Raw genomic sequence first — 27,259 nt, forward strand, 5'->3', positions numbered from 1 at the left:
TCAAGTTCATTTGAGGGGAAGGAGGTAATAGACATTTACCTTATCATTAAAAAGGAATTACTTTTAAATAGTGAAGGCACATTATACGATATATAGGCCTACAACATATGGCGGTATGCCTATCGTATGTATAGTCAAAATAAATATATACTTTGTGCAACATTCATATAACATTCGTTATGATTTTTTCCAAAAATCATTATTATTTACAGTACACACTATTTAAATACAAAACATAAGTTTTGTTTTCCAACAGTGTTTATAATTTAAATAAATCCATTTACTCATTTTACAGTTTAACCGATGAATAGTTTTTAAATACTCTGTCCCTCCGTAGTAAATATTTTCATAAGTTTTCGGTATTAAGTTGAAGAATATTGTTTATATTTCTTCATGAATACCCAAAGTGAAAAACAATAATAAGTTAAAATAAATAAACTTACACAGCTTCAGTTAATAATGTTAATGTTGTTCAGTGAATAATAGTAATGAGACAAAATAAATAAACTCATACAATTTCCAATTTTGACACAAAATACCCAATTCTGGATGTTGCGATGGAAATCTTCAATTCTCTAAAAGCCCATTTTAGATGCTTCATTATTAGGGTTGTAATTAATCAAAGAAGGGCGTAATGAACCTCTTTTATCGCGTGCTTCAGAGAACGACAAAGTAAATTAGTAAAAGGGTGAAGAGAAGAGGAGAAGAAGACGGGGGTGTTGGAGATATTTGATAAAAGAGATATAATTGCAAACTGGCTATCCGACCCAACTATTCTATTTCCTTTTTTAAAGTCTTCTTGCAAATCCATTGATGAATTCTGTGTATATATACTTAAACAATAGTAATGTTTGAGGTTCTCAGTAGTTTTTAATAACCTTTTTTGATTTGCATTAAAAATGATATTGAAAATCATAAAAGAAAATAACGACAAGAGTATTTCTGCTTACAAAAATGGGATTTCTGAAATTGTAAGACTATCGTCTACATATGTAGTACAGTAATACACAGAGCACGTTGAAGCTAACTAGAACATGATTGCACATGCCTGTATCTAGTTAACCACAGCATATCCGGTCGAGAATTCTGGGCTAATGTTGAAACTTATGAGATATATTGCTACTGTGAATTATTGTTACATGCCTTCATTATCACTCGTTTCTATTTAAATACATATGTCAATTGCAAAAGAGTGATATAAATAGTAATTATTTTGATAGGTGTTACTTAATAATATTTAGGTAAAACATTAAAGATTTTTCCAAACTACCAATAACAATAATTTGAAAAACCTGTCGGTTAAATGATTATTTAATAAGATTTAAAAACAAATTTTAATTCCGATATAATACATGCTGGTTGACAACGTGATTAATTCACAGGAAATAACTTGGACTCAATATATAAATAAGTTATTATTAATTAAGGGAGTACTTAGTCTCCCTGGAACGATGAACTTGTGCAAATGTGTTGTTATGATTTTTAATCCAATCATATTAAAAAAACAAATATTAAAAAAATATATACACCAGCCAAGCACTCGTATATCAATGATAAAAATAGTATTTAAGTGAACATCAAAACGAAGAAGTAAATCGGTCCCTGGTACATGAAGGGACCATTACGGCAATGGCTTATTGCTTTTATGGGAAATTCTGTGATAACTACAAGAGAAATGCGTATTAATCTGTTGACCCTTTTCGGTGCAAACAAAGCCAACTTTCCGGGAAAACATCTGGGTCAATACAGAGGCTGTTCTGTTGGTAACTACGTCATTTATTTGTTTTTACGGTGCCATTTCCTGCGCCCACTCCTCGCAATGTTGTCCTCGCAACAAAACATTTCTAAGTAACTTTCTTTATTAGAGTTCAATTAGTTTATTTATTTTCTTCGATTGATATAAAACAGTAGATTATGAAAATACGAATTAGTGTAGTAGTGTTATTAAAATTGATAAATGGACAAATTACATAGTCTAAAAATAAGTGTTAAACTCACCAAAGGTTAAAGGTTTGTGATGTACCACATGATAATTAGCCTACTGGGACTGTTCTAGGATCTTAGTCCTATTTAGCCTTGGATCGATAACAGCCACGAAAGTAATGAATGTCGTATTGATGGACTGGAGAAATGTTCTTTGGTGATTGATTGGGGATTTGATGTGTGTCCAGAGAGCGTGCAAAAACCTATTTCATGAAAATTAATTTAGATGGTTAAACCATTGTAGACACAAATGAGTTGTATCAGGGTATAAAGGTACAAGGGTATACAGTAACGGATTTTCTTAAAAAATACATTACTTATGATCAAATCTTTGGTCTCATGACTAAACAAGAACCGTGATAACAATAATCACAAAACTACAGAAAATATAAGTCAGAGAGAGAACGTCTGGTGAAAAGAGCAAGAAGGATGTAATGAAAACACGCAGGAAAGGCTTATATCTACTTAATAAGCCTCAAACATGCTAAAATAAACACTTTGAAAAGGATTTAATAAATCGTGGATTTAAAAGTTACGTAGGATCCAATAAAATAACGAACGTTGATACCTTGTACTTGTATAGGACCTTGATAAACCTTCTTTAAAATCTCATGTGTTAACAGTTGAATCAGGGATTGTGGAGAAGTCATATATTTTGTAAACTGTTTGTGGATATCTATAAATCAACAGGTTGTTATTCCTTGTGGGATATTCTCACTCAGTTGTGGGATATGTTTCACTTATTTAATAACGATTTCCTTCGTAATACTTTAACTGATACCTAATTAATAAGTAACTAACAAAGTAACTACATGTAAAAGCTAGTCTATTTGTAGGGTAAATAGCTTATTTTTAGAACTTTTTTATGGACTGTTCAACAAACAATTTTGCTCCTCAACTCCTGCGAAATCGTATCACAGAGACAGTTAGTCAGCATTGACATTCTGTTTAGAACCTCTTTCAGTGTTAAATCACTATATTCAGACTAGTATTGGATACATGGCCAATATTAATCTATGAGTGAAGATATCACGGTCAGCAGATAATAGGATAATTAGCTTCATGTTGATCACAGGCCAATAGACCAATTAGGTAAGAGATCATATCACGGTGATCACAAGAAGGCTGGATTGCTGGATTGATTTATCATCGTTCAAATGACAAAGTAATTTAAGATTACAGCAGGAATGATTTGAAATGTTATTAAGAGAATACTAATCCAAACAATTATTAATTATAACGGACTTTTGGATTCTAAAAGGAAATCCTAAATAAATGGAACATCTGTGGACGGTAAAAAATGAACATATCGTTCTTGAATGGAATGTGAAAATACAGTGTAAGCCTTCTACAATCTGAAATAGTATTTCTACCTTATTTATTTTTGTAAATTTTTTTCAATTTTTGTTCACTACGGTATTAATTAAATCTGCCACGTAGGTTATTGTTTGACATACTGATAATTTTGGTCCCTTCAGTTGGTAAATCCCACAACATAATTTGGTAATAGCGTAGGCCTTTTCACGCAATTTCTTTCCTATTATTTTGTCATTTGTGTTACTTACTACAACCTTAAAATGGGAACTAGACGGAAAGAAGTATCACATTGATCAGATAATTAAAATAATTAGGAGTATGAGGTATTCCAAATTAAAGCCAGATTTTTGCATCCGAAATCACACACAAACAAATGAAATTAGCTTTCCTTTGATTCTATAAAGAAGGAATCGTTCCAAACTACTATGTAGATTTTTCCTCCACCATTTTGAAAGTGAGGCCTCGTGTCTGAGCGGAAATGGATGTCGAGGTAAGCACCGTTCCGCCGATAACGCCCCTTCGCTGTATTATTTTGTTCCATTTGAAGTAATAAAGGGCGTGGATATACTTTGCAGGTGAAATCACTTTTGTCACGAAAACCTACAGTGATTTGACTAACTTTGGTTGTAAACATACAAACAGTATTTTTATACTTTCAAGTGGTCGTGTTGCATATTTTCTATTTCAGAAATATTTATGTATATTCTCCGAGGTTAGTACTGTAGTTCAATATTCGTCTAATTGATTTGGGTTATGTAGGCTATAGGCTAATCTATGATTAAGCAAGATATCGTTATTATGTGTGTCAATTGAGGGTCCATATATTTTTTTTAGTAGGTTAGTGGAAAGTTATACTTTATCGAGGGGAAATTTACTTAGATCTCATTTACATGGTACAACATTCTACTAAGGCTAGTATGAATTGGAAATGTGTATTTGCCGTTGCAGTTTGGACACCCTGATCATTAAGTTACTCGGGCCCAATCAAACACCAAACAAGCAGGAAGGAAAATTAACGTCGCTTATCAAAGCAAGTTGCTTCAGCCTGAGCTCAGTAGACGCGGTTACTTCTCTTAGCTAACTTCCAGCCAACTTAACAAAGTAGTTTAGTGACTATGAACAGTGTTACCACAAATGGTATGTACTATCTAAATTGGATGTATTGCATGAATTTGTCCAAATATTCTGATTACAATTAAATGATGGTTCCAAAGTTCATTATTTGACTAAAGAAACAGTCAATAACAATGGTACACAGAGCATTTAACTACATTCTAGACTCATACTTTATCATACTTGGGCTACAATCTATATATTAATAGGCAAGCATGTTTCTTTAAAACCTTTTTTCTCAGCTCGTGTGCATCGTAGGGAAAATCTAAGCATACCGTTAGAAAGCTATTTTCCTGTAGGTGTGCAGAATCCCTTTATAAATTTAAATAGGCTCAGAGATAAGCGCAAAAAATGAGTTTAAAAATTTGAAAAAATTTACATGGATCTTATGCGTTGCCATGCTGGTGACGAAATAACAACGAAATATAAACAGATAATCAAAACAAATGGAAGAAACTCCAATCACATGTTTTATTTACAGTGTGGGGTGAAACATTAACATAAGTGAGTACATTACATATTTTTGGTCGAGTTTCGACCACTGGACATTACTCGTAACCATAATTGTCTGCTTGATAGAATTCAATAATGATAAGTATGTACTTTATTTTGCAATCGAGTGGTTGTTTTGGTGCTCACCGTCAAATAAGAAGGTAGGTGGATCGATTCCAAACAAGATGATTACTGTACATACACATTTTACCTTTGGGCTTTCTTTGATGATGCTATTAAACAAAAGGTCGGCGTTAGATTGTTACAAGGCCAGGGTTAAGATAGTTCCCTTACAAAAAACGAAACAGTATAAAGAAAGGAATATGACTACATCAAAAAGGAAATAACAATCAGATACAAAATTATTTTTCAAACACAAAAATAATTCATTTCACAGTTTAAAGCTTATTTTTGAGGATGCACTACGGCGTATACCGAATGCTCTAGGGAAGTAATAAATTTTCCAATCCAAACTCAGACTTGTAGTCCCCGCTTACGACTTCGCCCTTCCCTTATCTCAGCTTTTAAAACTGATGCGCAAAACTCGATATCAAGGTCTCATGCTGCCTTCTTGATTTATTATACTTCCCAGTGAATTATTACTGCTAAGTTGTAATTTTAAAATGCCTTGGTGAACTTGAAGATATTTTTAATCGACAAATTTAAATCATATTATCTTACTCTATAATCGATAACTAGTTATTTGCAAATATTGGTTTAATTCATTTTAATAAGACTGAGATTTTACCAACTCTAATGAAGACTATAATTTCAAACCTATCAAAATCTAGTTGGTACTTCAATAATAAAAGAAGAGTAAAATTGTTTACTTTACTATAAAAACCCAAATGTTATGTGTTAAAAATAGGTATACCTACATATTTGCGTGTGTACTCAATTAAGTCATTGGCACGTTTTTTTATACGGTAGCAGTCCAAACCCTGGCCTTGTTACTGTTTAACTTCAACTTGTTGTTAAAAAGCGTCATGAATTGATAGAAGAAAAATTTATCCTGAGTCGAGGGACGATCTCGCTTGGATTTGGACCAGGGCCTGCGATTTGAAAGCAAGCACTATATCAACTCAACGAGATCATTTTATTATTACAGAGATTGACATAATCCTCGTTTTACCGTAGACAAATGGCCTAGGGAGGTGAACGTCAAGCTAATAGGCTCACTGTAGCCTTCGTCACGTTCTAGGGTACCTTCAGCATAACTCAGCATTGCAAAATTACCGTAATCACAGAGAAGTAATATTACTTCTCTGTGCCGTAATTAAATTAATTTGGTCTCATCACGAGTTTTAAAATCCCGTATAAAATTTAAGAAATCCCCAAAATTTCAACTAATAGGGACTAAGAAAACTGAATAGTGTTCATAACGTTTATCCTTTTAATATATTATTTTTTTATAAGTTGTAATATAAAACTATAATAAGGTGACTTTAATATTCAAGCTGCTAAACACCATGGTGTTCTACAAACTTATGCAATATATGGAATTTCTTAAATAGTTCGTAGGGAAAACTTTGACGATTTAGGTATGTAAATAGTACAACCTAATAAATAAAAAAAAAATATATATATATATAGACGTTTTCCGACTTTTTTAGCGACTGCCAGTAAACGCTATAAATGCATGCTACAAACGATGTACGTACATATCAACCTTAAAAATAATTTGTTAAAATACGAGTTTGACTAACGAAAAAGACATTTCACCATCCCAGTCGCCAGTTGGCATGTCATAAAAAGGTTGGCATGTCGTGAGCAGTTGGCATGCACTCCGGACACCTCGGTTGGACAATATTGCGAACATGCATAATCAATTACCACCATTCCCTTCTGTAGGGGTACTCAGCCCCCTCCGAATGTGCAAAGTGACTGTCCTGACAGAAAACCTTCTACGAATCTTCCTTTTTTTATACAGAAAAACATTTTACTTTTGAAAATAAAATACGTTAAAGTCCATGGTTGATTATCCGATTAGTAACACTTCATACTTATTATGCAGTCCAAAATACTATTTCAATTAGCTTAGAGTTTTCTACATGCTTAATAACTTTTTAATATCATACCCACATGAAATAATTTATAGGAAGTATAAGCCAAAGTTTAAACTAATGCAACGGTTTGACCTAAAACTAAAGTAATTCATTTCAAGTAGATGCATGATCGGAAATACTTCCAACTTTAGACTCCCCGGAGACGATGTTTAAATTACTTTTCAACAGAATTCTGTCAATTCGAGTCCAAGTCTTTCATTCTAAAACATTTTATTTTCATTCCCTTTACATGAAACATGAAACCATGTGATGTTCACACCCTGTCCTTTAATATATGTCCTTTATACGTCAAAGGAATATAATTTTAAAATTGTACTGTATGTAGGATTGCAATTTTCATATTTGTGTGTTATAATGTCTAAAAATATTCAAAATCTCCTTCATATCCTAAAATATGATTTAACCTATCGATGGTTAAGGTTCATACTGGTTTTATTTATTGGACTGTAGAATAAACCGAGTTAACTGTGACATCTTCTTTAAGCCAAAAGGTTACTAGAACCCTAAGAAGAATATATTTTAAACCTGAAAGCAATTGTATCAATTAGTTAATGTCATTCGATGCCGAAATCAGCAATTGAGTAGTCGAATCTCGAAAAAATTGAATGACCTTGATCAGCATAAAATAGAAATCGCACAGCCAAGTAATTATTGTAGTAACAAGTAATATTTCTTAAACCCAATTTAGTTTTACAAGCCTCTCGTTGGTCTTTTTTCCCCTGAAAGCACAAAAATACGTCAAATAACAATTGTTATTTATATTTACACTTATACTGTTTACTACTCATAATACGGTAAATACATATAGAAGATTACAAGTGTTAAAATCAAAGACTTCACATTGCCATCACGATAAAGTAGTTATTTTCAGTTTTACGAAGAAAGAAAACATCTAACTAGGTGTTAAACCAATTCGTATTTATTAACAAAGGTTGAATAGGTGTAACAAATACCTCGTGAAACACTTTATAATTGCGATATAAGGAGGAACAGCCGCGGGATGACGAGGGCTCCCGGAGGCTCTCACCAATCAACTAACAGCCTTCCCAGCGCCAATGTCACGATGCTGTGTCAATTCCAGGGTTGAAATGAAAATTAGCATCATTGAGCTTACAACGTCATGTCCCTTAAATGTCAAAAAATGAAACGTCTGCATCGAGGATGATTACGAACTGAAAATGAGCAGAAGAGACAATCTTTCGGCCTGCATTAGTAATAGATCGTGAGATATATCGTTGATATATACAGTTTTGCTTTGTCACCACATTAATTTAAACATTTAAAGCTGTCTAATTCTATAAGGACGATGGTTATAAATATAATTATAGTTTCTTTGCAGAAACTTTATAAAATGCCCTTTCAACATTTAACTGGTTGTCAGAAAAACCAAATCGTTGTTGTAGGGGTTAAATATTAAAAAAATATATTTTATTTGCGTTTTCTTTGATAGGACCAAATTATTTTGTATGACTACCATTGAGAGTTGCACTGGACTCCAGCGGAAATAGGCATACATTATGTGTATGGGATTCAAGTAGAAAATATGCATAAATAAGGGTTGCAAGTGAATGTTTCTATACCAGGGTCTTATAACACGTGTAAGAGGATTCTAAATTCAATTTCCTAGCTTGCCACGTGTGTATTGAAATACTCAACTAATAATAGGGCAATAGATTTGACACAGCTGTTCATTCATTTTAATAATCAGTTTCCCGATTGCATTTACAATTATCATACAAGAAACAACACTAATTAAAGCGCATAATCAACATTTTGATAAGCCATATTACATTTACAATGTTTAGTTTGTACACAACCACAGTTTTTATTCCCCAGGTTTGTTGTTATTGATTAGATATTTCAATTAGGAAAGGGAGAAGCATTTAATCTATCACATCGCGTGTAAAAACAGAGACAGAACAAGGGGAGTTACAATCAACTACACACCCTGCCATTAGTGTAGCTACCTTGGCCCGAGCTTCGTGGATAAGGTGGATCTTCTTTTACCAGTAAAACATTTAAGAGGAAAAATAAACAATTACAGGAAAGAAAATTGGGTTTAACCTAAAAGAAGGACCGTAAACAATTGCATCACGTAAAAACATTGGTGTCCTTTTCAAACATGGTTGTGTTTGTCCGTATATGACATAAATTCCAGGGTGAGTACAGTTGAAATAAATAATTTAATATATGCAGTTAATTGCTAATGATAAATTACGTAATTTTGAAAATAATAAGCCCATACCAAATTTAACGAAAAAAAATTTAACTGCTGTCACACAAATCTGAAATTAAATCCAATATTTATTTGGATTTCCACATCAATGATTTGTTGTGTAAGGTTATTTTAAGGTACGACCTCGTATGGTATTTTGTATTATGCGTTTGAACATTGATCTATTAACAAATAATAGTGACAGTCAAGTACTTTAATCAAACAGTTAAATGTCCATTAACCCTAAAATAAGTAACAAAATATCGACCGACATCAGTGCACTCAACTGTAACCGATTATGAAACATAAATCAACAAGTTTGTATACTATATAAAAAGGTGAAAAATCTTCTTATGGTATTTAATGTCAACCCTTCAGTATATTTAAATAAAATTCAATCTAGAAAAAAAACTAACTATAATTTTTAACTTCGAATACAATTATACTAAGTAACCATAAAAATAATATAGCACAGGAAATAACAGAACACTAAGAAATTTAAGAACATTTAGTTTAGTATTGCATAATTTAGTACCTTTACTGAGCTGGAAACGTCCATTGGAGGAAGTATGTGTGAATTTAGTACAATACAACTGTTATCATAGAGCAGATTGTATGTAGAGACGACTCAGCGTACAACAGGCAAGAGTACATAGTTAAACATACAGGTATGCTTTTAGAGCTGCCTTTATGAACTCAGAGAGGCTGACTTCATTAATATTGATCTCTTTACTTACATGGAGCTCGCCAGTTCTATCTCTCTTAAATCACTGTGAAGAAAATGCGTATTACGAGCTAACTGCATACTCGTTAAAAACTCCTCAGCTACCGTCCGCATAATATACTTCTCTCTAAGGATTTCCTTCAAACGTAAAGTATTATTTCAGAACCAACTGTTATTAGCTATTCTATATTTGGTTATTGGCCTCAATTTCTTTTTAAAACTAAAACTAATTATATTGTTGTTTATATGTTTTATTTTCTTGTATACAGACACAAACACTTAATTGAAACTATACATGAGTTGTTAAGTCTTTTATTAAGCATGCTTTGGCAAGGGAACGTTCTGACTCAAGTTATCCTCACAAAACTATAACTCAGTATTTAATCATAAATAAAATAAGTAAAATTTATAAAGCCTGTTGGGCTTATTATCTATATTCTACTGAGCACATAGGGATTAGAAATGTCGTTAATAAAATAGTGCAAAATCTGTTTGGGACCTAAGATTTTAATCGTGATCATAAATTACATTTAGCAAGATAAAGCCCCCATCCTGGTTGAAACCGTCTTAAATTGTAGGTTGGCAAAGATTGTGCCAGACTCAGATCTAATTATATATTTCCACACAGAATTTATTGATACTTCTATTCTGTTAGTTACAGTTTCCTCACGTTGTAGACAGTTTGTGACGTTTGCCCGGGGGTGGAGAGTGTGAGAACATGCATAATCAATTACGTTCCCTCCCTTGTCAGTTTGACACTCGTCAGACGACGCGCCTCCGGCCATCTCTCTCCCGCCAAAACTCATGCATGCAGACGCGCGCAATCACAGAAACAAAATCATAAAAGCACACGTTCACAGTCACTGCAGAAAGTCCAATACAATCTCGCACGTTGACAGGCTCAAATGTAATACACAATGAGGATATGTTATTATCTTAGAATGATATGATCAATTATGAAAATTAAGATCAATCATTTTGGACGGTAAAAGTATTTTTCACAAAGATATAACTTATGTGACAGCCTGTGGCTATTGTTTCGTTCTTAAACGATTAAAATCCTCTTCCATTGATATTCTCTGTTATTATACATGTAAAGAGTGATGTAAAATGTAAGTCAAAGGTTTTGGAGTAAATTTAACATTTCAATTGTGTTTATAGAATTTTTTGATAATCCCTGTGGTATTCGAATTAAATGTACAAATACTGTCAAAGGGAAGCGGTCCAAACCTCATTGCCTGAGATGGGCGTATGCTAAATATCAAACCTGCCAAAAACTTCACAAATCCCGAGACTGTCCAAGAAACTAACCAATATAAAAAATAAGCCAAAAAAGTATTATTAAACTTATTGTTACTATTTTAAGCATGGAATCAAATGCATGATGATGCACTGACCTATAAACCTGTTTCTGGACAAGTACCTACAGTATTGATCTTGTATCGTTCAACCAAAACTAGTAGAGATTGGGGTTTAACTTGCTTCAAGATTGTTTGGCTTATTGAACTTAAACTCTGTTCAACGATAATCCAAGTTGATTTGTTTCTGCTCTACTTTCAGGAGTCCCCGTTGCCGAAGCATTTTACGGAGTAAAATAATACATTTATTTAAAAGTAAGCTAATTTTTTTTTTCAAACGTATATTCCAATAACTAAATTAAAAACATTCCCTAGCCTAGCCACTACACCACTCAGCACTACTTTGTTGGTTATTTTCTCTAACTTAAACATGGCAGTTTTGAATAATTGATAAACTTTTTGCTTTCTAGCGTGCTGTAACAAAAAAGCGATAACATTCAGTGTATTTACCTAAGCAATTTCAACAATCGGTTCATTATAATACTCGTTAGTTGCCCACTTGTAGATCGATACGCCTCAATTTCATTCATTAGGGCAATAAAGCAGGAAGGGAACGACCCAATGCGACATAGCCTCCGCAGTCACGCCACCTGACGATTGACATCACTGATGGTAATTGTGGTAGTGTGGTCCCGGCATGGCAATAGAATCTTGAAACACGTTAACATTCCTTTTGCGTCTGTTTCGGCGATTTCCAAACAAATTTACTTGTATCTTATTGGGATTGTAAGTTTACGTTAAGTTAAAATAGTATGTTTCATAACGATTAGCCTAGTTAAAATTACAACGTTTTTGGATCTGGAATTACAGTTCGTGACCGTGGACTTTTTTCGAATATTTTGAACAATAATTGATCAAATAATCCTTTAAGAAACAACACAGATTTACTCAACCTAGTTTATGTGTGCAACTTTCATATGATCAAAGAATTGATTCCTCTAGATTATCTTACCAACATTTTTCCTATTTTCACCAATTTTATACTGTTAGATATAACAATTTACTGTTAGATAAGCTTATTTATTTTACTTTAATTGTATGTACATAACTAAAATTATTTATAAAAACTAAAATTATAAATAGGCCTAAATAGTTTTACATTGTATGTATAGCACGTTAACTTACCATTATATCTGGCGGCCAAAGAGGGTGAAAGTAGATATAGAAGGAAGAGCCACAGCACAACGACGTAGGTCCATGTTGTAGCCGCCATCTTGGAACACTCTCGCGTACTCAAATCATCCTGTAATCAAATTACAAAATGGTTGAAACATGGTTGAACAGAGTAACTTATGAAAAATGATTTCGTATAATGCCATTGGACGGGTAAATAGTCATCGAGTTAGATATTATTTAGAGGATTATAATAGAACTTCAAATTTTATACATCGGTATTAACTGTTAATCAGGCATTCAGTCGATTATAAAACATGTTTTAGCAGTTTACACAGTCCATTCAATTTCAATCAGTTTTTCTAAGTTTATTGAACCTAAGATTATATTAGTCCCAGTAATAAAAAAAAAAACAATGGAAACATCATTGACTGACATTGTTACTTCTAAAGGAGGAACAAAATAGTCGTTTTTTAAGCAAGTGCGGAATGGATAAGGAATTAAACATAACAAAACTAGCAACACTAGTGACAACATTATCATCATTTTCTTTGCCCCATTATGAGCCTTTTCCCTCAAATATCATATGTAATTTAAAAGATTTATAAACGCTAGTAAAATGTCAAATTTTCTCACATGTTGCCTAAGGAGGCAACATGTTCTTAATTATTATAGTTTTTCATTATTCCGAGTTTACAATTAATTAAAAGGTTAAGTCTTGTTACTGTATTTATTTCTATTAATGTTTTTTATCATTCTTTTCATAATATTACAACATTCAAGCATTCTTTTAAGCAATTTATTAAATATGAGAACGAGAAGCAATTTGACTAGACATTAGTGAATAGAAATAGTATATGATCAAGAGTCGCCACATGACATGACAAGAGTAATTATTTTTATTGTAAAGTACTATGTATACATTATTTAGTCCCTGTTCCTAACTTACAGTATTTTATTTTTATATGTATATTTTAATGTTACTAGATAAAACAATATTCTCATGTTTTCGTCTAGGTCTTGTTATCTTATTTGCATGATTCTCCTTCCTCTGTGTGATTAAAATAATAATAACTGTAAAAATCTATACTATTATATAAAAATCTAATGGTGTCTGTCTGTATGTGTGTTACTAATAGGTGCAAAAGCTACTGAACCAACTTGGCTTAAATTTTACAAAAATATAGCTACCATACCAAGGACCATTATAGGACTATTCACATTTCGATACTGACCGTAGGCTTTGCCCCTTTGGCTTTATAAGTTCTGAGGTGAACTTTTTAAAAGTAAATATTGATTGGTCTCCATGAAAACACTAACAATGTTTGTTTACATTTGCTTTGACATTTAAATGTAAACAAGAAGAACTGCTAAACTGCATATTTCACAATCTCAGACAGCTGATACAAAGAAATTAAATATAATATTTTCCATAACTATGAAGTAGGTTTATTTTAATCTAACCTTTTATCATGGATTATTTATTATAAAACTATGTCAATGACTATAGAAAAAAAGCTTCTATAAATGTTGCTGTATCAACTCTGGCTCTGCTTTGGATTTTTTAAAGCGTCTAAAGTTATGAAAATAATGTTATTGATATGTTTTCATGGAAACAGTATGAAAATTACAATGTATAGATGTTTCGTATGAATTTGGAGGCTAATTTAAATAAATATGAACTGCTTAACATGACGTGTTACAGTAGATTAACTTAACATAACTTGCACATCACATTTTTTTTAGATGTATATTTAGGTATATTTAGTTATTGGGTTTTGCTAAACCTATGCTTAAATTAAACTAAAGAATATCATCAATGACTAAATTTGATTTTTGTTTTCTAAAATCTGTTGTGTATGTGTATATTTAATTATCAAATGGTAATACAAAATACTCTTACTTTATCTTGACATAGCTTTCAGTTCACATTTTTACTTTATTTAATACATTTATTATTTGTTTTGCTACACCACTGATTAAATTAAACCAAGGAATATATCATAAAACTAAGCGGTACACAGTGTTCTTTTGTTTCTAAAATCAATGAAATATCTGTAACTATGTTTACTTAATGGTAAGTGAGAAAATGTAAAGGCAATGGAGATGGAACTGATTAAAAGAACTGGTTTGTATATTAAGTTGTTTGTTGCTATTTTTGTAGAGTAGAATCAGAGATGCAATGAAACATATAGGCTACTGTATTTGCTATTACATTTTTTAGTCCTTGATGCTTTGATAATCATATTAGTTTTGTCTGCTGTCTTTAATGCTAAATTATTTGTTTAATTTTTTTATAGTACCTATAGATATAGTTTCTTTAATATTTCAGAAGACTGTATTAATAAGGCATAGCAATATTTCTATTGTTTATAACAGCTGACTTTGGGTGATGTGTAACTATTATATGCAACATATGTAAAGATTAAAATTTTTCTATTTTGTGTCCTCTTCCCGTTGCAAAGCACGGGTACAACAGCTAGTTATACGATACAATACTCAAAAGCAACAACAGTATTACGAATGTTGTACGAATAATCCATAAATTTTCGCCTTCATAAGAGTATTAAAAGCAAGCGTGGATTTTACATAAGAAACTGAAGTACAACACAACGCATAACCGTTGCACAGCATTGCTAGTCTGTTATTGTACCTCGTCCTACAGTCAGAGGAAAACAGAACGTAAAGGGGCTCTATTCCCACCTGCAGCGGTGCTTGTGTTTTATTACTTCGTCTTCATAATGCAATATTCAAACTCCCCTCTAACCCTTCTCGAATATCCACTCGCAGTATACCGTGCATTACACGTGCGTAGGTAATAACATGTTTACAAAGGTTATGATTAGCGTTTTAGTTTAGTATGGCTGTGAGAAAAATACATGATACGAGTAAGGGAAGAACCAAGGTTGATAGTGTTTCATGATTATTGATAATAATAATGTAAGGTACACAAAAATTATATACACTCCGTTTGCAAAATGTATACGGTTCTATGGGAAGAAATCTTTTCCCGTTACTTTACCCCACCCTAAAACAATATGTCAACAGCTTGAATAAAAATAACTCCAACGCAGCAAACCTGCACACTAGCGAATTTCCTTTTGCCTGATTTGATTTTCACTAAACAATAAAAAAAACATTAGGTTTAACGAGTACATAGGTTTGCTGCTAAAGGGAGGGCAATAAAGTGTGTTTTGGTAAAATAATAATAGTACAAAACTAATAAACTTGCAAAATTTTATAAAAATATATCCATAAAAAAGCAAACTAAAATAGTTTACAAAACTTTCCCTAAGAATAACATAGAAATTTTTACTTGACGAATTTTTTTTCATTGAAAAATAACCGTACAGAAATACTATACTAAATTAATTGCTTCTTGAAGCTCTACCAAATAGTTTAAAGAAACATTGTGAAATTCTATGTTTTGATGGTCAAGAAATGTTTTGGGGGAGTTTACCCTTAAACCACCAAAAACCGGTGGATAAAATTTAGAACAGAGTATAACTAAGTATTTCTTCATAATTTATGGTTAGGAAAATGTATAAACTAGTTTAAGTTTTATACAAAAACTCCTCTTACGGATTAATTATAAAAATAAACTTCATTGCATGCCATGGTAAACCCCCGAAAACATTTCAATCGTATTTAAATTATTTTTTCCTCGGCTAAACAAGCAAAGGACTATGCACCAGTGAAATTGTATAACGATAAAAGAGAGAGATATTTTATGGTTTATCAAAACATCAAACAAATCATCATAAATATCTGATAGAATTCTCAATTTTAGACTAGCACACCTATATTTACCTATTTGATATCCAGGGTGGGAATAAAGTTCATGAATATATTTTCGAACAGCTCACTTTATGGCTCCCAGCGCGAAACCGAGACAACAACCAGTACCTTTATAAACACGATTAACACCCGCCCCAGTTAGTGCTTGCAAACCTGGCGAACTTTATTTTATGACACTGGCTTTTTATAGTTTTAAATCCAAGCCGTAGCTAATATTTTTTTTTTTATCTAAAATAAGAAATACTTCTATTTAAATATACTTTTAACTGCTAAACATAATCATGAAAACCCCTATTTTTATGGGTTTTCTAACCCAGGAAGCGTAAAATATATTTCTATCAGTATTTCAAAAAATAAAACCTCGATTGTTCATGTTGAGTTTTGACAGAATTTATATTGACAAGATAGCTAGGTTTCAAACGGACTGATAACATGCATACGTCAAATTGACAGATAGGATTTTTAATAAAGACTAGAAGCTTTACGCGTGTCCTGGGACGGAATATGGGATTTAAACGATTTATTTTATTTGAACTGCTGTTGGACGGCAGAATCATGACGTCAATATTGATTGTAGACTATGACGTGATTCGTTCGATTAATAGAAAACAAAAATAAACATATTTTTTTCTACATTTGAATAAACTGTAAGGTAGAGTTTAAAATTGTTAGCATTAAATCAAATCAAATCAAAAGTGACAAAACATAAAATTTCAGAATTTTATTTAAGAAAGATTGTGTAAATATTGACACCATTGATTTTTTAAAGAATTTTGTTTTTGACATGTTTTCTTTAAATGATTTTGCCTAGCTAACAACATGTTTAGTAATGTGACATTGCAATCGCATGAAACTTCCAAACCATTCGAAGCTATACAATAAAAATAGTGATCGGGTTGTTACTTGGAAGCTTATTATTAGCAACTTTGAAAGTCCTGGGGCAGATACTTGAGGAATGTTATGATAGGAAATACGCCAAAAGAAATCTTAGAAATAACAAAAATGGAACAATTTCTTCAAAGTTGTGTCAAAGGTGGTCAGATACCCTAGATAGGACAAAATGGGAAAATAAATTTCCAATTATTTGATGTTCTACTACATAATATAATGGCAAATCTGCAATGATGTTCAAACTGTATAACACAATGTTTCATTTAGAATTTCACTTTAAAAAGGGCAACATAAAAATAATAGCATTGTAATACGTTTCAGGCATTTTTGTAACTAGCAGAAGACCATTTGATTAATATTTACAGTTCAAACTTTTTTTGCTAAACAGCAAATAAAAAGCCCAGTTACTAGAAAAAAAAATATATAATGACCCTGTTCTACCAATGTTTAGTGAATTTATATAAATGATTAGATGAGTCAGTCTCCCATCTAGTCAGGTCCCAATCAGGACAGGTTGGAGGTAATGAGTAAAATCACCAAAGGAAGAACTAATTGGAACCTCCAATAAGGGACGATTGATAATTGCTTCATCCCGAGACCCTCTGATAAGTCCACCGATTGTGCTGTTTACGAATTACCCGTGCGAATTTAAAAATAAATAACAAAACAATAGTTATTGTTGATTTAAAAAGCATCGCGAGAGTGCGTGTTTCAAAAGGTTACATTAGGTAAGTGTAGGAGATGCCGTTTACTCGATAATTACACAATAAGCTGTGTTTCGTTAGTGTTATGTATAAAGTAATTCCATTGTAGTTTAGATTTGTTTTCACCCAAGCGTATAAAATGGATATACAAACGAACGCGACTTAAGATATCAGATGCAATTTTATTGTGCTGTAAAATATTTTTATTCAAAACCTATACACTATTTATTACACAACAGTTCGTACACTTGGCAATAGTATCTGGCCAGCAAGTATAGTTATTTACCTGCAATACCTTGTATATATTAGTTTGTAGATATTTTGTATTCTGGTTGTTTCTTTGCAGATGGTCCTCCTCGTATTTTTTGGAAAACGTTATAAACAAATATAAGGTTAATTTATTGAAGTTATAGTTAAATTACTATGCATTTATTATTTCGTAGATACAAAATTATTTACTGTAAACACTGTTTAAATCGGTATAATACACTAAGAAAACAATTTATCTAAATGTTGTGACCCAAGTACATATTGACAGGCTGACACGTTTTATCTGAAAGAGTTAACTTGGGTTATCAATAATCTCTTTTCAACACTCAAAATATCACTAATGACCCATGTTACAAATCAAACACAGTTATCTTTAGTAGAATGCATTTATATTGCAGTTGTCACAGGCTAAGAAAAAAATCTAAAAATATTATTTCCAGTGCTTGAGGGATGTAAACAGTCATTATATGATTGATTTAATCCTTGGAATTTCTTAATATTACGAATAAATTTTAATAATTATTTTTATGGTTATTTAGGTTGGGCCCTTTCTACAGATGCTTCTTTCGTACTAAGTAAACGATACAACTATAATAAAAAAACTAAAATCTCGTTCGTATTTCAGGCACATCTTAATAAGATGCCTCTAGGTATATCAATTGCTGGAAATTCGATTAAATTATTTTTTGGTATAGTCAGAACTAGAGCTACTAGAAGAAGTCTTCCAGTAAATTGTGTTTACTATTCAAACCCCTAGAGAGAGAGAGCTGGTCTAGTGGTGGATCTCGAGGATTCGTTCCCCCGGATGCTAGGTTCAAATCTCGTCAAATACAAATATCTAAAGCCAAGCAATAATACCTCTACCATCTATACCTCACCTAAACTGGTGGGTAAAGCTGTCCTAGATAGAGCCTGTTGTTCTAGGATGTGAAGGTAGGACTTATGAAAAACTAAAATAATTTTCCGTACCTATCAGCTCTTACCAATAATGTCTTGAGTCAAGAGATTCTAGAGTTATTTCGAACCATAGAACATGATAAACATAAGATATTTTAATAAAAGCACAACTTTCAAAAGTCAGTATCATTCCACAACATAAATAGTTTTTTTTTTATTAGAACAAGGTTGCAATGGAAAAATGCTCGTTGTGTGATTTCTATTGTGTAATATTTTTAATATAGACTAAGATTACATAATAATAAAGTAACCGAGTGAAGAGATTAATTTAATAAGTTTTAAATCAGTTCAACCAAAACGTAAACTTTTAACGGATTTGGCAATGAAAAACTGGATCTTAAATAAGAAAGGTGGATTTTCGGTGAAGTGGAATCAACCCAAATCCTTCTTCCAGTGAGTTGGAGATCAATAAAGTTCAACAAAATTGCTGGAGCTAGTTAAACCCTTGGTTCGACTGGGCTTGTTTGAACAATGCCAGATCAATACAATGCTTGACCAACTGGGTTTGCAGGAAAACAATAACCAGGAGCTCGATCAAAGTTTTAGAAAAATATTATATATTGGCTTTGTTTGATGATTTTAGTATATCTTATTGTAAACAGCTAATAGTTTAGAATTATTTCAGCAAGGATAAATGTTGAATAAAATAATATAATATAAAATATTAAATACTCAAGGATTTACCAAATAATAATTTTAAATCGAGGGAATGGTTTATTAAACGATAATTTATAACGAGAGATTTTTTCATGTACATTAAAATACTTCATTTTCAATTCAATCTCATTAAAATGTTAATCAGGACTCATTAAAAATCCTTAAAAATTTATAATAAATTGTACCAATAGATAAAGAACAAGGTCAATAAAAAAATTTGAAATTTGATATAGGACCTAGACATTTTCGAAATTAAAATCATATAAATGTGTGTTGTCAACAGTTATTTCTATTTTATAAATTTATCACCGCATATTCACAACTAGGTTTGTTTGTTTGTAGACCATCAACCGTGATTTACAATGTTTGGTTTATTTTCTAGTTTCGATTTGTTAGAAGCAAACAGCTGTTAATCAGCGTAATTACCAAAGGAAGAGCCGATTTGGCGGGTAAAGGAAGCCCGGGCTATTTAATTGCTTGATTCTGTAGCTTAACATTAGTACTAATGACAGACTAACATCGCTGACGAAATAGTATTTAAAAACAGTGAGTGATTTATTAGTTTTCAAGGTTTAAAAACTATGATTACTACAAACCTGCTAAAATTATTTTCAAAATCCTTTTACATAGTTTGATTTTGTTTTCTTTTTACTTTATTTTAAGTTATTTCACCAAAGGATGCAAGACAAAAAATAATACACAAACCTATTATAGGTCATAGGGAAAATTGTTTCTGAAAGATACAAGACGAGATGAAATAACGGATAAAATATAAGACGAAAGATTGAAAGCAAATGTTGATAAATGCGCTTGAAAGGCGATTTTGTGAAAATATCGTACTTCTAGAAGCGTGGAAATCAGCGATAGTAAAAATGTGACGTTGGTAAAATGACTTGGAAACGGAAATCGACAGAAGATTCATGAAAATATATTATACGCCATGGATCATCGTATCAGTCTGACTGCCAGATCGCCGAAGCTTTCCTCTATAAAATAACAATATTGAAATATTGTAATAATGATAATGTTTTAATACTCAAAACAGTATAGTACAACTTAGCTTATAATCACAATTTTACATTTACAGCTAGGATTTATAGTTATTTGTTTATAATTTTATGAACAATTAAATGTATAATTTTGTAGCTCACTCACAGAAAGACTTTTGAAACCAAGCCTGGCAATAGAAACTTTTAAATCAGTGTGACTCCTTCAAATATGACAAAACAATTGTTATATGCTTAGACAGGCCCTTTATGAATATTTTTAATCAGATGGTAATTTAAATAAAGAACACATAGCCTATATTTTACTGCATAATTTGCATAAAACAAGTATTCACAAATAAAGCGTTAGTCTAGTACTGTATAATACATATTGGAGAAAAAGCCAACTTTATGAAGACAATGTCCAGTCAACCATTTTCTTTGCACTATTCAACCTTAAATTATTTTTTTTTTTTTACATTTTCTGTGTTAAATAACACTATAGATTTATAACCATTACTCTGAAATTGGATTAATATTAAATTATTGTTTCAGTAAATATCCAGAAATTAATTACATTTGACCCATATACAGCTTGTGTAGGATGACTTGCAGTATACTAAATTGCCCTTTATGCATATACACATTTAGGCTCTGGCATTAATTATTGTTAACATATTACATGTTTTATAGCTGAACAAAAGCTGTAGGATTTATACTTTTCTAATACAATACTTGTATAGATATTAATAATCAGTTTATCTATTTAGAACCATATCTACATCCAAATTCTCTTTTAAAGTTGTATGTTAAACAAGTTAAGTTTCTTTGAAAGAAATTGGAACAAACATTACCGAGGAGTTTAGGGAAAGCAAACATAATGCACCTCAGACTGAATTGGCGAAGATCAATAACAGCGAACGCAAATTCTAAAGCTGTGTAAACCCAGGTTGAAAAGGGTCATTCAGTGAGAACGGTTCAGCTCCGGTATAAAGGTTACGCAAAATCATTACGATAGGAACGTTCAGTTAAACCAGATGTTTACTGACTGTTTCAAGCGGGAAGCAAATTTCTTACATTGACCTGACAAAATTTCTACAACTATAGCACTAGGTTTTATCAATTTTCTTTTGTTTTTCAAACATATTTTTGAAAGTGAGGTTACATTTTTCGTGATTTACGTATTTTTTAAATATGAATATCCATCTTGAACGTAAAACTCCATGATAGGCCTACTGTTGATTGTTCAATGACTTGTTTTCCCTTGGGTTTAATTAAACACTCTATCTAGCGAGTCAATATGATTGAAAAACTTAAGTATTGTTGAGTTTATTGCTGGCGAATGAAAACATGAATAAACTAGCATTCGTAGAAGCAAACGTAATATAAAAAGTTTCATTGTAACGGTGAAGAAATTTGTAAGTTCTCCGGTAATATTGGAATTCGCGACACAATTCGCCTGGGGCAATGGAAACTTTTGAATTGGCAATTTCGACAGGGAAAATAAACGAGGAATACGCCCAATAGTTGAGGCTCCATTTAAGCTAAATTTTTCCATTGTAGGCTGGGAGATCAAATGGACTCTGAATCAGAACATTGGTTCTGTATTTCTTTAACACATTTAAGGTATTACTTTTTGATTAAATGACATTACACAAATAATCAAAATATACTCGTTTTTTCAAGTCATTGGGTTTCACGTAATTACGAATAGTACCTGGGGACCGAGCTTTGCTCGGGGAAAATTATTACTTTACTCTGAAAAGTATTGCAGATACATTAATCCACTCCCAATCTCCACACTCCTAACCTTCACTACTTACTTCACCACTCCCTACGTCGTGGACCTGTTTGCCCTCCTTCCCTATACCATTTTAGTATTGCAGATACATAAATGCCACAGACAGTTCCCACACTCTGCACTGCTAGCATTACTACTTCCTACACCATTTCCTACGTCATGGACCTGTTTTCCTCTCCTCCCTTCTCGTAGCATTTTAGGATTGTAGATACCTTAATGTAGTTCCCATAAACAGTTCCCAGGCTCCAGACTTCTCGCCTTTACTACTTCCTTCACCACTTCCTTCGTCGCGGACCTGTTTCTCCCCCTTCCAATGGCATTTTAGGATTGCAGATACCCTAATCTAATCGTCATTAACAGTTCCAACACTCCGGGCTGCTTGCCTTTACTACTTCCTTCACCTCTTCCTACGTCGCAGACCTGTTTCCCTCCATTCCCATAGCATTTTAGGATTGTAGATACCTTAATCTAATCGTCATAAACATTTCCCACACTCCTGGCTGCTCACCTTTACTACTTCCTTCACCACTTCCTATGTCGCAGACCTCTTTCCATCCCTTCCAATAGGATTTTAGGATTGTTGATTCTTTAATCTAATCGTCATAAACAGTTTCCACACTCCAGACTGCTCGCCTTTACTACTTCCTTCACCACTTCCTACGTCGCGGACATGATTCCCTCCCGTCCCATAGCATTTTAGGATTGTAGATAACTTGATCTAATCGTTATTAACAGTTCCCACACTCCGGACTGCTCACATTTACTACTTCCTTCACCACTTCCTACGTCGTGAACCTGTTTCCCTCCCTTCCCATAGCATTTTAGGATTGCAGATTCCTTAATCTAATCGTCATAAACAGTTTCCACACTCCAGACTGCTCGCCTTTACTACTTTCTTCACCACTTCCTACGTCGCGGACCTCTTTCCATCCCTTCCCATAGGATTTTAGGATTGCAGATTCCTTATTCTAATCGTCTTAAACAGTTTCCACACTCCAGACTGCTCGCCTTTACTACTTCCTTCACCACTTCCTACGTCGCGGACCTCTTTCCCTCCCTTCCCATAGCATTTTAGGATTGCAGATTCCTTAATCTAATCGTTATAAAAAGTTTCCACACTCCAGACTGCTCGCCTTTACTACTTCCTTCACCACTTCCTACGTCGCGGACCTCTTTCCATCCCTTCCCATAGGATTTTAGGATTGCAGATTCCTTATACTAATCGTCTTAAACAGTTTCCACACTCCAGACTGCTCGCCTTTACTACTTCCTTCACCACTTCCTACGTCGCGGACCTCTTTCCCTCCATTCCCATAGCATTTTAGGATTGTAGATTCCTTAATCTAATCGTCATAAACAGTTTTCACACTCCAGACTGCTCGCCTTTACTACTTCCTTCACCACTTCCTACGTCGCGGACATGATTCCCTCCCGTCCCATAGCATTTTAGGATTGTAGATAACTTGATCTAATCGTTATTAACAGTTCCCACACTCCGGACTGCTCACATTTACTACTTCTTTCACCACTTCCTACGTCGTGAACCTGTTTCCCTCCATTCCCATAGCATTTTAGGATTGCAGATTCCTTAATCTAATCGTCATAAACAGTTTCCTTACTCCAGACTGCTCGCCTTTACTACTTCCTTCACCACTTCCTACGTCGCGGACCTCTTTCCATCCCTTCCCATAGGATTTTAGGATTGCAGATTCCTTATTCTAATCGTCTTAAACAGTTTCCACACTCCAGACTGCTCGCCTTTACTACTTCCTTCACCACTTCCTACGTCGCGGACCTCTTTCCCTCCCTTCCCATAGCATTTTAGGATTGCAGATTCCTTAATCTAATCGTTATAAAAAGTTTCCACACTCCAGACTGCTCGCCTTTACTACTTCCTTTACCACTTCCTACGTCGCGGACCTCTTTCCATCCCTTCCCATAGGATTTTAGGATTGCAGATTCCTTATACTAATCGTCTTAAACAGTTTCCACACTCCAGACTACTCGCCTTTACTACTTCCTTCACCACTTCCTACGTCGCGGACCTCTTTCCCTCCATTCCCATAGCATTTTAGGATTGTAGATTCCTTAATCTAATCGTCATAAACAGTCTTCACACTCCAGACTGCTCGCCTTTACTACTTCCTTCACCACTTCCTACGTCGCGGACATGATTCCCTCCCGTCCCATAGCATTTTAGGATTGTAGATAACTTGATCTAATCGTTATTAACAGTTCCCACACTCCGGACTGCTCACATTTACTACTTCTTTCACCACTTCCTACGTCGTGAACCTGTTTCCCTCCATTCCCATAGCATTTTAGGATTGCAGATTCCTTAATCTAATCGTCATAAACAGTTTCCACACTCCAGACTGCTCGCCTTTACTACTTCCTTCACCACTTCCTACGTCGCGGACCTCTTTCCATCCCTTCCCATAGGATTTTAGGATTGCAGATTCCTTATTCTAATCGTCTTAAACAGTTTCCACACTCCAGACTGCTCGCCTTTACTACTTCCTTCACCACTTCCTACGTCGCGGACCTCTTTCCCTCCCTTCCCATAGCATTTTAGGATTGCAGATTCCTTAATCTAATCGTTATAAAAAGTTTCCACACTCCAGACTGCTCGCCTTTACTACTTCCTTCACCACTTCCTTCGTCGCGGACCTGTTTCTCCCCCTTCCAATGGCATTTTAGGATTGCAGATACCCTAATCTAATCGTCATTAACAGTTCCAACACTCCGGGCTGCTTGCCTTTACTACTTCCTTCACCTCTTCCTACGTCGCAGACCTGTTTCCCTCCATTCCCATAGCATTTTAGGATTGTAGATACCTTAATCTAATCGTCATAAACATTTCCCACACTCCTGGCTGCTCACCTTTACTACTTCCTTCACCACTTCCTATGTCGCAGACCTCTTTCCATCCCTTCCAATAGGATTTTAGGATTGTTGATTCTTTAATCTAATCGTCATAAACAGTTTCCACACTCCAGACTGCTCGCCTTTACTACTTCCTTCACCACTTCCTACGTCGCGGACATGATTCCCTCCCGTCCCATAGCATTTTAGGATTGTAGATAACTTGATCTAATCGTTATTAACAGTTCCCACACTCCGGACTGCTCACATTTACTACTTCCTTCACCACTTCCTACGTCGTGAACCTGTTTCCCTCCCTTCCCATAGCATTTTAGGATTGCAGATTCCTTAATCTAATCGTCATAAACAGTTTCCACACTCCAGACTGCTCGCCTTAACTACTTCCTTCACCACTTCCTACGTCGCGGACCTGTTTCCCTCCATTCCCATTGCATTTTAGGATTGTAGATTCCTTAATCTAATCGTCTTAAACAGTTTCCACACTCCAGACTGCTCGCCTTTACTACTTCCTTCACCACTTCCTACGTCGCGGACCTGTTTCCCTCCCGTCCCATAGCATTTTAGGATTGTAGATACCTTAATCTAATCGTCATAAACATTTCCCACACTCCTGGCTGCTAACCTTTACTACTTCCTTCACCACTTCCTATGTCGCAGACCTCTTTCCATCCCTTCCAATAGGATTTTAGGATTGTTGATTCTTTAATCTAATCGTCATAAACAGTTTCCACACTCCAGACTGCTCGCCTTTACTACTTCCTTCACCACTTCCTACGTCGCGGACATGATTCCCTCCCGTCCCATAGCATTTTAGGATTGTAGATAACTTGATCTAATCGTTATTAACAGTTCCCACACTCCGGACTGCTCACATTTACTACTTCCTTCACCACTTCCTACGTCGTGAACCTGTTTCCCTCCCTTCCCATAGCATTTTAGGATTGAAGATTCCTTAATCTAATCGTCATAAACAGTTTCCACACTCCAGACTGCTCGCCTTTACTACTTTCTTCACCACTTCCTACGTCGCGGACCTCTTTCCATCCCTTCCCATAGGATTTTAGGATTGCAGATTCCTTATTCTAATCGTCTTAAACAGTTTCCACACTCCAGACTGCTCGCCTTTACTACTTCCTTCACCACTTCCTACGTCGCGGACCTCTTTCCCTCCCTTCCCATAGCATTTTAGGATTGCAGATTCCTTAATCTAATCGTTATAAAAAGTTTCCACACTCCAGACTGCTCGCCTTTACTACTTCCTTCACCACTTCCTACGTCGCGGACCTCTTTCCATCCCTTCCCATAGGATTTTAGGATTGCAGATTCCTTATACTAATCGTCTTAAACAGTTTCCACACTCCAGACTGCTCGCCTTTACTACTTCCTTCACCACTTCCTACGTCGCGGACCTCTTTCCCTCCATTCCCATAGCATTTTAGGATTGTAGATTCCTTAATCTAATCGTCATAAACAGTTTTCACACTCCAGACTGCTCGCCTTTACTACTTCCTTCACCACTTCCTACGTCGCGGACATGATTCCCTCCCGTCCCATAGCATTTTAGGATTGTAGATAACTTGATCTAATCGTTATTAACAGTTCCCACACTCCGGACTGCTCACATTTACTACTTCTTTCACCACTTCCTACGTCGTGAACCTGTTTCCCTCCATTCCCATAGCATTTTAGGATTGCAGATTCCTTAATCTAATCGTCATAAACAGTTTCCACACTCCAGACTGCTCGCCTTTACTACTTCCTTCACCACTTCCTACGTCGCGGACCTCTTTCCATCCCTTCCCATAGGATTTTAGGATTGCAGATTCCTTATTCTAATCGTCTTAAACAGTTTCCACACTCCAGACTGCTCGCCTTTACTACTTCCTTCACCACTTCCTACGTCGCGGACCTCTTTCCCTCCCTTCCCA

At 34.1% G+C, this 27,259-nt stretch overlaps 1 protein-coding gene across 1 annotated transcript in view; it reads right to left on the minus strand.

The window, feature by feature from the left end:
- The window catches only part of LOC129004892 (uncharacterized), a 219,074-nt gene that overhangs the window by 128,635 nt on the left and 63,180 nt on the right, over positions 1–27,259 (minus strand). The window contains exon 2 of the mRNA XM_054433587.1: positions 12,394–12,511. Within this exon, the coding sequence (XP_054289562.1) occupies positions 12,394–12,481 (88 nt within the window). The 5' untranslated portion in view covers positions 12,482–12,511. The remainder of the gene's footprint in view (positions 1–12,393; positions 12,512–27,259) is intronic.

Source organism: Macrosteles quadrilineatus, unplaced genomic scaffold (assembly GCF_028750875.1).
Source record: "Macrosteles quadrilineatus isolate MER2022 unplaced genomic scaffold, UCM_ALF_1.0 Scaffold_12__1_contigs__length_5162894, whole genome shotgun sequence".
Lineage (NCBI taxonomy): Eukaryota > Metazoa > Arthropoda > Insecta > Hemiptera > Cicadellidae > Macrosteles > Macrosteles quadrilineatus.